The 12,430-nt window shown below is 49.6% G+C and overlaps 1 protein-coding gene across 18 annotated transcripts in view; it reads right to left on the bottom strand.

Moving 5' to 3' along the window:
• PLEKHA7 (pleckstrin homology domain containing A7) overlaps positions 1-12,430 on the bottom strand; it is a 220,197-nt gene that overhangs the window by 31,359 nt on the left and 176,408 nt on the right. For 14 of the 18 annotated variants that reach the window (XR_012015511.1, XM_072793905.1, XM_072793907.1 and 11 more), the window contains 4 exons: positions 9,677-10,199; positions 9,084-9,170; positions 8,375-8,494; positions 6,219-6,272 (listed from right to left, as the gene is read on the bottom strand). Coding sequence is in view for 17 of the 18 variants with exons in the window: in XM_072793905.1 (XP_072650006.1) it covers positions 6,219-6,272; positions 8,375-8,494; positions 9,084-9,170; positions 9,677-10,199 (784 nt within the window). In the remaining variant the exon portion in view is untranslated. The remainder of the gene's footprint in view (positions 1-6,218; positions 6,273-8,374; positions 8,495-9,083; positions 9,171-9,676; positions 10,200-12,430) is intronic. The other 4 variants (XM_072793911.1, XM_072793915.1, XM_072793918.1 and 1 more) reach the window with 1 other exon arrangement.

Here is a 12,430-nt window from a genome sequence, read left to right as displayed (position 1 = left end):
TAGATGATGCCTGAGTCCTACTCTAAGAGACTTGGATATAACCAGTTTGGGGTAGAGCCTGAGCATCCAGATCCTTAAAAGCACCCCTGGATGATACTGATGTGCAGCCAAGACTGGGAACCACTACTACTATAAAGAAGCGGTTCTCAAACTTCAGCATGCTTCAGAATCACCTGGAGGACTTGTTAATACAGCTAGTGAATATAGCTTGAAAATGTGAGTTTAAATTGTGAGGGCTCATTTATATGCAGATTTTTTACAATAAATGCAGTAGGTCTTATAAATTTTCTCATCTATGATTTTCTTATATTTTCTCTAGCTTACTTTATTATAAGAATACAGTATGTAATACATATAACATCTATACTATGTGTTGATTGATTTAGTTATCAGTAAAGCTTCCTGTCAACAATAGGCTACTAATAGTCAAGTTCTGGGGAGTCAAGTTATTTCTGGATTTACAACAATGCAAGAAGTTCGTGCCTCTAACCCATACACTGGTCAAGGGTCAACCGTATACAGATTTGCTGGGCAGATCTGGGGTGGGACCCAAGACATTGCATTTCTAACAAATTCCCAAGTATTGCTGATGCTGTTGATCTGGGATATTTTGAGAACCACTGCTTTGAAACAATGATTCTCAACCCTGGCCATACATTAGAAACACCTAGAGAGTTTGCCTTTTTTTTTTTTTTTTTTTTTTTAAGATTTATTTGAGAGAGAGAGAGAAAGAATACACACACAAGTAGGGATGAGGGATAGACGGAGAGGGAAAGACTCTCAAGCAGACTCCATGCTGAGCATGCAAGCCAATGTAGGGATTGATCCCACAACCCATGAGATCATGACCTAAGCAAAATCAAGAGCCAGATGCTCAACTGACTGATCCACTCAGATGTCCCTGTTTGTTTTTAAAGAATAATACCTGACTATTACCAATTAGATCAGAGTCTCTAAGGGGTAGGATCAAAGCACTGATACTCATTTTAAAAGTTCCCCTGGTTGTCCTAGTTCATGACCAGGGTTAATAATCTCTGCTCCAGGGGCACCTGGGTGGCTCAGTGGTTGAGCATCTGCCTTTGGCTCAAGGCGTGATCCTGGGGTCCTGGGATCGAGTCCCCACATCAGGCTCCCTGCAGGGAGCCTGCTTCTCCCTCTGCCTCTGCCTCTCTCTGTGTCTCTCTCATGAATAAATAAATAAAATCTTAAAAAAAAAACAATAATACTCCCTGCTCCAAAACAACAGATCTCAAACTTCTTTGTGCACAAGAATCATCCCAGAGCTTGATTTAAAAATAAAACAAACAAAAAACCCCTGCAGAATTCTGGGCAACATTCCCAGAGGTTCTAATTCAACAGAACCCCTGGGTTCTGTACTTCAAAAAAATATCAGCTCCCAAGTGATCTTGAAATAGGTGGTGTTCCAGACCACAACCTAAGAAACTTTGTTCTAAAGGCTAAGTTTGGAAACAGACCCTGAACAGAATAGCCCTGATCTCAGGTTCAGTCAGGAAGAGGCTAGAGGCCAAGCAACCAGAGTCACTGATGACACATCCCTCAGTCAGGAACAACAGCCTCTGTGGGGTTAACTGCAACCTCTTCTACCCCTAAAGGCACCACCTGAGCAGCAGCAGACACCCTCTCCTCCACCTCCCCTTCCCAGCTGTGCTTCACAGATGCATAAAAGCAATCTAGGCTGTCAACAACAGTGACCCCAACACCCGCTTCTTCAGACCTAGCCAGGGTATATCGTTCTGAAGAGCAGAACTATGACACCAGAAACACAATTCAGTGAATACAACTTTAGGGTGGGCAAAGTACATGGTATATGGAAGAAAGAAGGCAGGTGTAAAGTTAGACACTAGATTTATGTATTTTTTAAAGATTTTATTTATTCATGAGAGACAGAGAGAGAGAGAGAGAGAGAGAGAGAGAGAGAGGCAGAGGGAGAAGCAGGCTCCATGCAGGGAGCCCGACATGGGACTCAATCCCGGGTCTCCAGGATCACAACCCGGGCTGAAAGCGGCACTAAACCACTGAGCCACCCGAGATGCCCTAGACACTGGGTTTAAATTCCAGACCTATTACAGTGGAAGTGACCTCTCTTGATATTTGGACTCTTAGGATGGTAGGGATAGTAATTCCTATTGCTTGAAGCTGCTGAGAAGATCAAGTGCAATAATGAACAACACATGCCCAAACATTGCCAGGCAGGAACAGATGCTTAATCAAGGTGGAGTCCTTTCCACCCTGGCACCACCAAGTAAATATTTTCCAAAAAGAGCATTAATATAGAGTGTCTTCTAAAAGAGTGGAATACGCCTTTAGGCACTTGGCAGCACAACACAAATACTCATTTTGGGGGAGAAAAAGCTTTACAACATGTGGGGAGGCAAACACCACCAACTGATTCTGGAAGCTGAGCATCAGCTGATTGGTGGTGGGGGGAGGGGGGCGGTTGGATCCTTAAATCTGTGGCCTTTGAAGCAGGGACATAGGGGAGCCTAGGCCAACCAAGTGGGGATAGGGAAGCTATTTTTCCCCCAGAAAAATCTTCCCTCTTTCCTCTCCACCTGTGCCCCACCTCGCCCCCAAGAACCCAGAGGAACTTTTCATGAGCAGCTGGTCATGGTGAGGCTATGTCACTGCTACTCCACACCGAGGCTGGGCTTCAAGGCCCATTCAACTGTATCCACAGAGGCCCTCATCTCAGGGACCCCAACTGAGCTCAGCATCAGCTCATTTTGTTGAGCATGTTGCAATCTCAAGAGCCAATGGGCCTCAGGGTTTTCCTGATATAGTCACACACACACCCCTTGCCCCACAGTGTCATCTAGCTTCACTTGCACCCTGAGATGGGGGGTACCGCACAACCTGAGCAAGTCCTTTTAGAAACCCCTCTACTTGTAGCTGCTACCCATTGTTTTACATTGCAGTATAGCTGACGCATGCTATGCATTTGTCTTCATTCCCCCTTGCAGCCACAGAAGACACATGGCAACATTTCAGAACTTTGCAGACTGTCTATATGTCTCTTGAATTACCCAGAGCTGTCTCCACCACTCTGCAGTGCAGCTGTGCTAACTGCTGCTGAGTTTTCTTGTTTCTGCCCAGCATGCTTTCCCATCAGGGAACCCCTCCCTCACTCCACAGGGAGTCTGGGTTTGCAAGTGGCCACCCATGGTGATGCTAGGCTGGGCTGGAAGGGAACCTGGGTGTGCAGGTGGCCACCTTCTCTGCCATGTGGAGGCAGTCCACACACCAGGGAAACTAGAACAGTGATGAAATGGCCTGAGCCCCTGAGATATAGCCCTTAGCTAAAAGAAGCAGTATATTCCCTCTTTGGCTTCTTAACAGGTTGATTTGGGTTTCAGATACCTGCAAACAAAAGCATCCTGCCTAATACATCCTCAGCCATGGTTCTATAGGCCCACAACACCTCTGCTTTGCTTCCAGGCCTTTCCTCATCTGGGTCCTAAAGTGAGACACCATCTGGGAACCCTATACCCCAGCTGGGCTTGAGCAGAGCAGAGCAGGTTCACTGCCTCCCTGATGTGGGCACCCTGTACCTTGGAGAGAGGCCAAGGCGGTGCCAATCTTTCTGTCAGCCACACCAGACAGACAACTCACACACAGCACAAACCCCAGCATCTCCCCGCTACTAGTGTAGTTCATTTGGGGGAAAAGTTCTCTGAGAGGAGCTTAGCAACTGGAATAACAAAGACTGGGGAAACTCTGGTATCACCACATCTGTTTTCTATATGAGTGACAACTTCCAGAAAGTCACCAGTTAATGCTCTGGGTGCAGACAGCTCCTAGCTAGTGAAACACCCCAAGGATGCACCTTGCCTCTATCACATTAAACACACTTCCTGGGATAACGGCTCCAGTTCAGCTCCACCAAAAACTGAAATGCCTTTGGGTCTACAGTAGCAGAAACACCATTTTAAGAAAGGCTGGGAGGCAAGGTGACTCAAGAACACGTTTCAGAGTCAGAGATATACCTAAATATTAATTCTCCAGTAACCACATACGTGGCCTTGGGAAAGCCTTTTACTTCTCTGAACCTTAGTCAGTGGAAAAAAAAAAAAAAAAAGATACCAGCACTTTCCTTTCAGGGCTACTGTGAAGTTAGATAATTTAGCAAAACACAGTAACCATCACACATTATACCCTCCATTGCTATTAAGCTCCTATCGGGAGTCAGGACATCCAAGGACTCCTGGCTCTGCTATCCTATGCCTCAGTTTCTCTCTTCAAATCCCTTTTTACTCAATTTCTATGATCTTGAAATAAAACGGACCTGAACAGAATCTTCCCTCCAGGACCAGCTGTGAGTGTCTGCTATCCTACAAAAATAAGAATCAGAAGACAGAGGTTTCCTAGTACTCCAGCTCAGGCTCTTTAAGGTCTCTCTTGTATCATGCACCAAGCGCTCTGAGGACTGTTTCAAGGTACACCCATGCTGATGGGGAGCCAAACAAACCTCTCTTACCAGCCTAGGTACATTGTGAATGTTCCATAAATACTTCTGGTTGACTGCATGGCCCTGAAGGGGGGTGAGAAGAATAAAGAGGTGGCATAGTGACTGGCTACTGGGGAGGCTAGGGGATGGAGATGAGGTGGTAACATAGGGCAGGTGAAGGTGGGTGGATCTCTCTCTACGTCAGTTGAGGGGTGGGCATGGTGGAAGGACCCTGCCCAGAATCAGGGCACAGCGGGATAGGCTGGGCTGCACATTTTGCATCCTGAGGCAGTGCTACCATACTTACAATACTCACTCATGTTCTGTGTGATCTGATTGCCACATAAGCTAGGAAATGTCCTGGTTTTAAGAGAACCATCCTTGTTTTGCTCATGTCAGAAAGTCAAGTCTGACTTTTGTTCACTGTACTCCTCCTTCCTAAAGAAGTTTCTGTGGGGTCCACCTCCTCCAGCCCTAGCCACACCAACCTCACCTCTCACTGTTCTCTTCCGTTTAATTTCAACCAACTCAGACCCTCTGTCTCTTCAAGGCTCCACATACATGCCACTTCCTCCAGAAGGCTTCCCAGCATTACAGCCCATGGTGATCTTCACTATCTCCACTCTGAGCACTAAGCCACACAGATCTTTGTAAGCTCATTGCAAACAAGTCTATGTTATCTTGGGAGATTTTCTTTTTCTAATCCAGGATATTTGGGAGTTTCTCAGGGCCAGAGAATCTCAATTTTCTCTTCCATGTCCCTTAGGCTTCTCCAGAGTTGGTTACACAGCAAGTGCTCATCAGATACGGAAGTTAACTAGTTGGCTCCTAATCAAAGGCTCTGATCTTGTCTCAGTGTGCGGAGGGCCCCCATCTGCTGCTGCAGGGCCTAATGTTAACCCTCTTGCTTCTACAAGGCTGGATGACAATCCTCATGTTAAAAATACCTCAAGCCAGGTACACAGGGGTACTGAGGGAGGCGTGTCCCGTGGCAATCGCCTGGGTGTCCTCCCACAGGCCCTCCCACTCTTCCACATCCACAGTTAATTAAAGGTCACATTCCTTCAGGCTATTTCATGGTTTAGGCATCAGAAGTGTTTTTCACAGTGGGAGCTTTCAGAGAGCTGTGGTAAGGAAACAATAGCAGTTCTTTCACACAGAATGCCTCTCACACTTCTCCACCAGCTTTCTCAACTCTCTGTGCTCTGAAGGCTGATTTCAAGCCTGAAGCTTTATCACCTACAGAGAGGAGCCCAATGCTCACCTCCTAAATGCAGATGGGAGACAATCTATATGGGAGACTCCCATATGGGAGACCATGGTGGGCCTATAGAATTCCAGTTGGAACCTGCTTCCCCAGCACAAAACCAAAAATCCACCAAAATACTCGTAGCTGGAAACGTACATCAGTAGCACCCTATGAGCCAAACCTAACCCCACCATCAGCTCTGAGGAAGGAACTAGTTACTATTTGGAAGGGCCTTTGGGTCCCAACCAAGAACAGGAAGAGATGAGGATCCCATGCCTTCATTCCATAAGCCAGAAATCTTATAGCAGAACTCACAAGGAACTGAGCCCTGAGTTAGAGGCAGTAAGAGACAAATCTCTTCTGATATAGACAGGACATGTCTTCATTTGGGATCCAGATTTGGTAAGACCTGTGCAGCCTTTGGCTTTGGGCTTGGCTCCAATGAGGCCGACATGTTCAGAAAGATGTGTGTCCAAGGGAGGCAAGACCCCTGACATCCCTCACCTTTAGGTCCAGGTACTCCAGGTCTTTCTTCAGCTGGAGGTAGGTATCGTCAGCCTTCAAATGAAGCACAGAGAGAAAAAAGCCAGTTATGAACACCAAGGGTTTCCAAAATTTGGGGCTCCGTGTGTGAATCAACAACATTGCACAGCTTTGGGCTCAAGGAACCACAGCAGGCTAACACATCTGGGGCCACAGAGGAAGCGCCAATGTGTCAGTGTAGCTTAGAGCCTTCTTTCTGCATGGCGGATCTTGCAGGTCACTGTGGGGAAAGCCAGCTAGTCCCCAGTTGGCTGCGGGGGACAGTTTGGTGGGGAGGAGGGAGACAGCACACATACCACCACAGGGCTAGGGCAGCAGCGCAGATGAACTGAGGCCAGTGGTGAGCTCCTGAGACAGAACTAGAGGGGTCTGGCTGGAAGAGGGCACACAACACCTGCGCTAGGCATCTGTCAATCACCAATGCTCCGATCCTTGTTGTCAAACCTTTGCACTGGCCCACTTCATATGCATGAAGCAAAATGACCCTCTGATTAGTGTGGCTAAATGCCTTGAAGGGGCAGGGAGATGACATGGGGACCCAGGTAGGTCCTGACACAACCTTTGGTTCTAGGATGCTCAGCACCAGCAGTTACTGGAAGTTTCAGCTCCCTTCGCTCAGCATGAAGCCATGTCAGGAGCTGGCTGAGGTCGTTTCAATGTCAGACCTGTCTGCCTACACGGTCTCTGACAGTCTGCTGAGTCCTTCAGTGTAATTACCAGAAACAGTAGAGAATAAGCAAATGACTCTTTCATTTTCTAGGACCTGTGTTTCCCATGTAACAGTCCACATAAGCTAACTATTAGGCAGAGGGGTGGCAAAAGCTTAAGAAAAATGCCCCAGGGACCACTTTCCCAACAAGCTAAGAGGTCTCCCAGCAAACCAAGGCAAGCCAGAGCTGGGGGAGAGGGCCCTGTTTACATATCTGATATAAAACAAGTAAACAATGTGAGATGTTCAGCCTGCTTTTAAGCATGAGAAGACCTGAAGGACCACTGACAGGGACACTGGTGACTTCCAAGATGCTATTTCTATCCCTAAAGTGTCCCCTTATCCATCGCTACTTCCCTAATCAGCCCGGTCCCTATATACTTTCAATGGCAGTAAGGAGGAATAAGCAGAGGAATATTATTAAAAATCACCCAGGGCAGCCCAGCAGGCTCAGCGGTTTAGTGCCACCTTCAGCCCAGGGCGTGATCCTGAAGACCAGGGATCGAGTCCCACATTGTGCTCCCTGCATGGAGCCTGCTTCTGCCTCTGCCTGTATCTCTGCCTCTCTCTCTCTCTCTCTCTGTTTCTCATGAATAAATAAAATCTTTAAAAAAAATCACCCAAATTCACAGCTTAGGGGTTTTGCTGTGTTCGCTTACATTCATTTTTCCAACTATATTTCCTGAGTCTCTCAGGTCTCATTAGAACAGGACTATCAAGGGAGGTGACACTCCTGTCATCCTCCTTCTTCTGTCCTCTGCCGACCTTTGCAGGTTTTGCCTGCAAACCTCCATGTCCCATTCATTAGGTTTATAAACTATGCCAGAAAGGACCTGAATTTTGGCTCCAGCCCGCATGCCACTGGCTGAGGGATCCCAGGTAAGTCACTTCCCCTTCTGGATCCAGTGCCTTGGGTGTGGTAGTAACTTCTGTTCTGCCTAACCTCTCCCAGGTACAGTGAGGTTCACTAGGATAAGGGATGTGAGGATGCTTTGTCAATCCCAGGGCACCCTCCAGTTGAGAGAGGGCACCCTGCCTTTTTCCTCCAGGTTGACACCAATGAAACACACCTTTCAGCATCCCAAGGAGTAGCCACGGTGGCAACAAGGATGACAGCCAGCACAGCCCTTCAGACATGACCACACGCCAGCCTGGCAGTCACGACTCACAGCTGGAGAAGCCACAGTTCAGGTCCCTCACACCACATGCAGTCTCCTCCCCAGGAGCAGAGGCAGGGGCCCCACCACCACTGCGCAGTGTCTGGCGACAGCAACCAGAAGCAAACAGGCAGGGAGCGAGCCAGACAGCAAATACGGACTAGAGCGTGGGCACAGGAAAACACGGGCCAGCACGTCACTCCATTGCCCCCAGGGTGGCCCCGGCCCTGAGCGAGCCCACCAGCGCTGACCTGGCAGGCGGGAAAGGTCAGCTGGTGCTGCAGTAACTGGCCGACGGCGAGATTTCGCACACTGGCCAACCTGGCCTGGTGCCGCCGTAACCGGGCGAGAAGCAGTGAGAGCTCCTCCAGCTGCAGGTGTGTAGACACATCACGAGGAAATTAGCCACCACAGGAGCACGACGCTATAATTACTCTTCACCCCGGGGCCGGGACAGCACTGACGTGACACCATTAAGTAATTATTGCATTAATTGTGTCATCAGAACAAATAAAGGCGCTGGCAGAAAAGGGGCTGCGGGAAACACTTTGTTTCAGGAAACGGCAACCACCAGTGCAGCCTCACCCCGACTTGAGCTTTGAAGACGAAGTGAACTAACCAACGCAAGGACAAGAGGAGAAGAGCGAGCAGCAGAAAGGCAGGTGGCTGGGGAAAGGCTTTGGGCAAAATGTTGCCTGAGAAGAAAAGCCTGCATTCTCCTTAACCTCCCCCAAGCTCCCCCTCTGATCTGGGGGGAACCCCATGTCAGCTGGAGGACACAGAGCAAGTCCCTGGGCTTCTCTGAGCCTTAGCTTCTGCTAAAGCTTGTCTAAAGTGGGGGTTGACAGCTGCCCTGCAGATTGCACGGGGCTGGCTGGGGGTGGGGGGAAACCAGCTAAGACGGCACTTTGCAGGAGGTGCCGCATTCATGGGGGGTGGGGCGGAGGAGGGGCGGCTTACCGATTTTCCGTGTAGACTCGGGGCGCTGACCGTGTGGGTCATGTAGCCCATGGAGGGCATGGAGCGTCGGTCCACGTGAGAGGAGTTCTGTAAGTGGGGAGACAGGAAGTCACCCTGCAGCCGGGAACCTCTGCCCCTCTCTGCCGGGGCCTCCTGCCACAAGGCACTACCCCTCTTCATCTGGGAAATGGGGCTCCAGGTCTTTCTTACCAGGTTATAACAACGGTAAACTGGCAAAGCCCGTTGGAGAGGGAAAGCTGAGGTTGGGTTATTATAAGTTATTGAAACGATTGACCACAGATACTTTTTCCTGCCTTCCAGTCTGCGAGGAAGCAGACTTCTAGTTGTATGATCCTTCATCTCTTAATACCTCAGTCCTCATCTGTGAAATGGGCATGATAATAGCACCTACCTCATAGGGCTGTTGTAAGCATTAAAGAAAAGCCTTTAGCATAGCACCTGCCACCTAAGAGTACCGCGTAGGTGTCACCTATCATTATTTCCAAACTGCTCAAATTTGTATTCAAACCATGTGAGGGTCCTGGTGCCCGAATGCTGAACCCCAGCTGCCTGGCAGCCCTCCAGGGTCTTACCTTGGTGGCATGGCCCCGTGCCTTCCTGGGAGAACTCCCCAGGGAGATGTCCACGCTCCTCCGCTGGTCCGGTGGCTTCACGGTGACCCTCTCCGCTGGCGTGTGTGGCCGCCGGGGTGGGAAGACCCTCGGGGGGCCTGGAGGAGGGATGTCTGAGGGAGATGGAGGCACAGAGATGGAGCGGGGCACCTCTAGCATGCTCCTGCTCCGGCCCTGGTCAGTGAACTCTGGGGAGCCAGCACAGATGGGTGCCGTGGGGCTGCCGTGCCGGAACTGCTGGCGCTGCTGCCATTCGTAGAGCTGCCACACCGTGCCGTCCCGGTGTGCCCGGCGCTCCTCGCTCGACATCTTCAGGTGACTGGCTCGGTCCTGCGCATACTTGTAGTCACTTGGCAGGTTGCGGGGAGGGGGCGAGGAGCCCCCTGAGGGATGTCGGGTGCTCCTAGGAAGAGTCTGGTAGTTTTCTGGGAATGATAGTGACTGGCTAGGACCCTGGCGAGGAAGGGTCTGGTCCAGGGGCAGGCTGAGGACAAAGGAGAAAGATGGGTAAGACAACCAGCATGGGATCTGCCGGTTTTTTGGAAACATAGCTAAGTAAATCCACAATGTCAGGTACATGAGACAGCTCTGTAAGAACCCCAGAGAACAATCAAAGCAGATGCCCAGGACCTCGGTCACTCCCTTCCCTATGCAGAGGACTCCACAACCATTGTTCTCTAGCAATCTTTGGGGTATCAACCTCCCTACCAGGCAGGCTGGCTGCCCCACATCCATCACTTCAAGTGAAAGGTGAGGAAACCTGCCTTCTCCTCTCCCTCTCCTTCAGTCAGCTCTTCCAAAAAGGTGTGCCTATTTCTAGGAAATGCCTCATAATGCCCCAGGTCACCAAGACTTGCCCTCTGCCGGTAGCCTCAATACCAAATTCTGGAGGTTCTTAAAGGAAGTGGCTGGCACCAGCTCTTTTCTTTTTCTACTACTCTAGTCCAGATACTGATTAATCATCTCTCCCTACACCACTCTGAGCCCTTCCTAACCAGTGTTCACCCTGTACACAGTCAACTACAGTCAACTACTTGGATCCAATCACTCCCTTGCTCCAAAAATTTCAGTGACTCCCCACTGCTTAGGAAATAAAATTGAACCCCTTTAGCCTGGTACTTACCCCTCTCTAGCACCTGATCCCAACCCACTTTGCAGTCCTGCTGTTTTCTCCCTGCTTCTCCAACCAGGGCCAAGGACTGGGCTGGGGCAAGCTAGGCAACTAGGCAACCCCTGTCCTTGCTGGACTCTAAGAATGAGAGCCTCACCCTAGACTCCTACAAAGCTTGGCAACTTCTCAAAGTGGAGAAACGCAGACAGCTTGACCGGGGTTTGAATGCTAGCTCTACCACCATGGGCTATGCGACCCAAGGCAGCTGATTGGACTGCTCTGAGCTTCAGCTTCCTCCCCTGTAACAGGAGGACAGGATTATCTCCCTCATCAGGCTGTTCTGAAGAGTAAATGAGACAAGTAAGAAAACGCAGGCTCTATGCCTGATTCACAGCATCTACTTCTCAATGGGTTCTTCCTTTCCACCTCTTCCTATCCTCATAATATTGTTCTTCATTCCCCTACCTGTAAGGGCTCCCCTTGTCCTATTCACCCAAATCTCACTCATCTTCCATGACACCGTCTCAGGCCCCTTCCACAGAAGTCTTCTGCAGCCCTCAGGACTCCCACTCTGCTCTGACCTAGTTACTGTGTTGTAGGAAGCTTGTCCAAGGTCTTTTGTTGATGTAACTTTTTCATCCTTGCAAGACACCTCTTCCCTAGCCAAGCTGTAAATCCTCCAAGGGCAGGAACTCTCTCACATTCTCTAGTATTGTCCACAGTCTGAAAAAGTCTTGATGCATAACCACCCAGCCACTGTTCTAAGTCAGTGCCACCCCAAGTATGGTTATAGATGGGCAGCATCAGCACCACCTGCAAACTTGTTAGAAATGCAGGTTATCAGGCCCCACCCCAGACCTGCCAAGTCAGAACAAGCCCCCCAGGTGGCCAAAGTTTGAGAAGTGCTGTTTTAATTGTTCTTAAATTCATCTCATTTAACCACTTCCTCACTTATGACCTCTGTACTAAGAACCCAACAGACTGTTGCGGGGATTAGAAACAGTTGTCATTCCAAAATGGTAGCCTTCTTCTCTTTTTATTGTTATCTTTGCAATTACGGGAGGTAATTTTAAGATCGCTTCAGCCAGACGTGTCCTAGCGTGGCCGTCTGCCACTAGGTGGCAGGGTTTGCTACTGATTTCCCAAAGTCAGGAGGGCAGGTGTCTCTGAGGAAGGGGCAGTGGCTGAATCGTCAAGCAGTAGCAGTGGCAGGTTGCAGCGCAGAAACCAGGTTGGGGGCCTCCCCTGGGGACGCCCAACTATTGTTCACTCTGGCTGCAGCAAAATTCAGACCATGCAAAGTATGTCCTACCTGTGCTCCCATACCCCTGTGGTCTGGTTCTGCAGCCTGCTCTCAGTGCCTGTGTCACCTTGACAGTCAGAGTCCCAGCACAGGGGCCCCAAAGCCCTCAGCTCATCCTATCACTTGTGCCCTCTGCTTAAACACTGTCTGCCATACTCCAAACCCGCACTGCTGGCCATCTGGGGGCAAGCCTAAAAAACCCAGTGCAATGGTGAGCTCCAGAGGCCAAACCAAGATAACTGACCAACGGTGGAGTGAGGGGACACAAGGAGGGTAAGTTTGTAAGAAGAGGTAAAGATCC

The sequence above is a fragment of the Canis lupus genome, chromosome 23, assembly GCF_048164855.1.
Source record: "Canis lupus baileyi chromosome 23, mCanLup2.hap1, whole genome shotgun sequence".
Classification (NCBI taxonomy): domain Eukaryota; kingdom Metazoa; phylum Chordata; class Mammalia; order Carnivora; family Canidae; genus Canis; species Canis lupus.
This window is presented reverse-complemented; position numbering and strand designations above follow the sequence as displayed.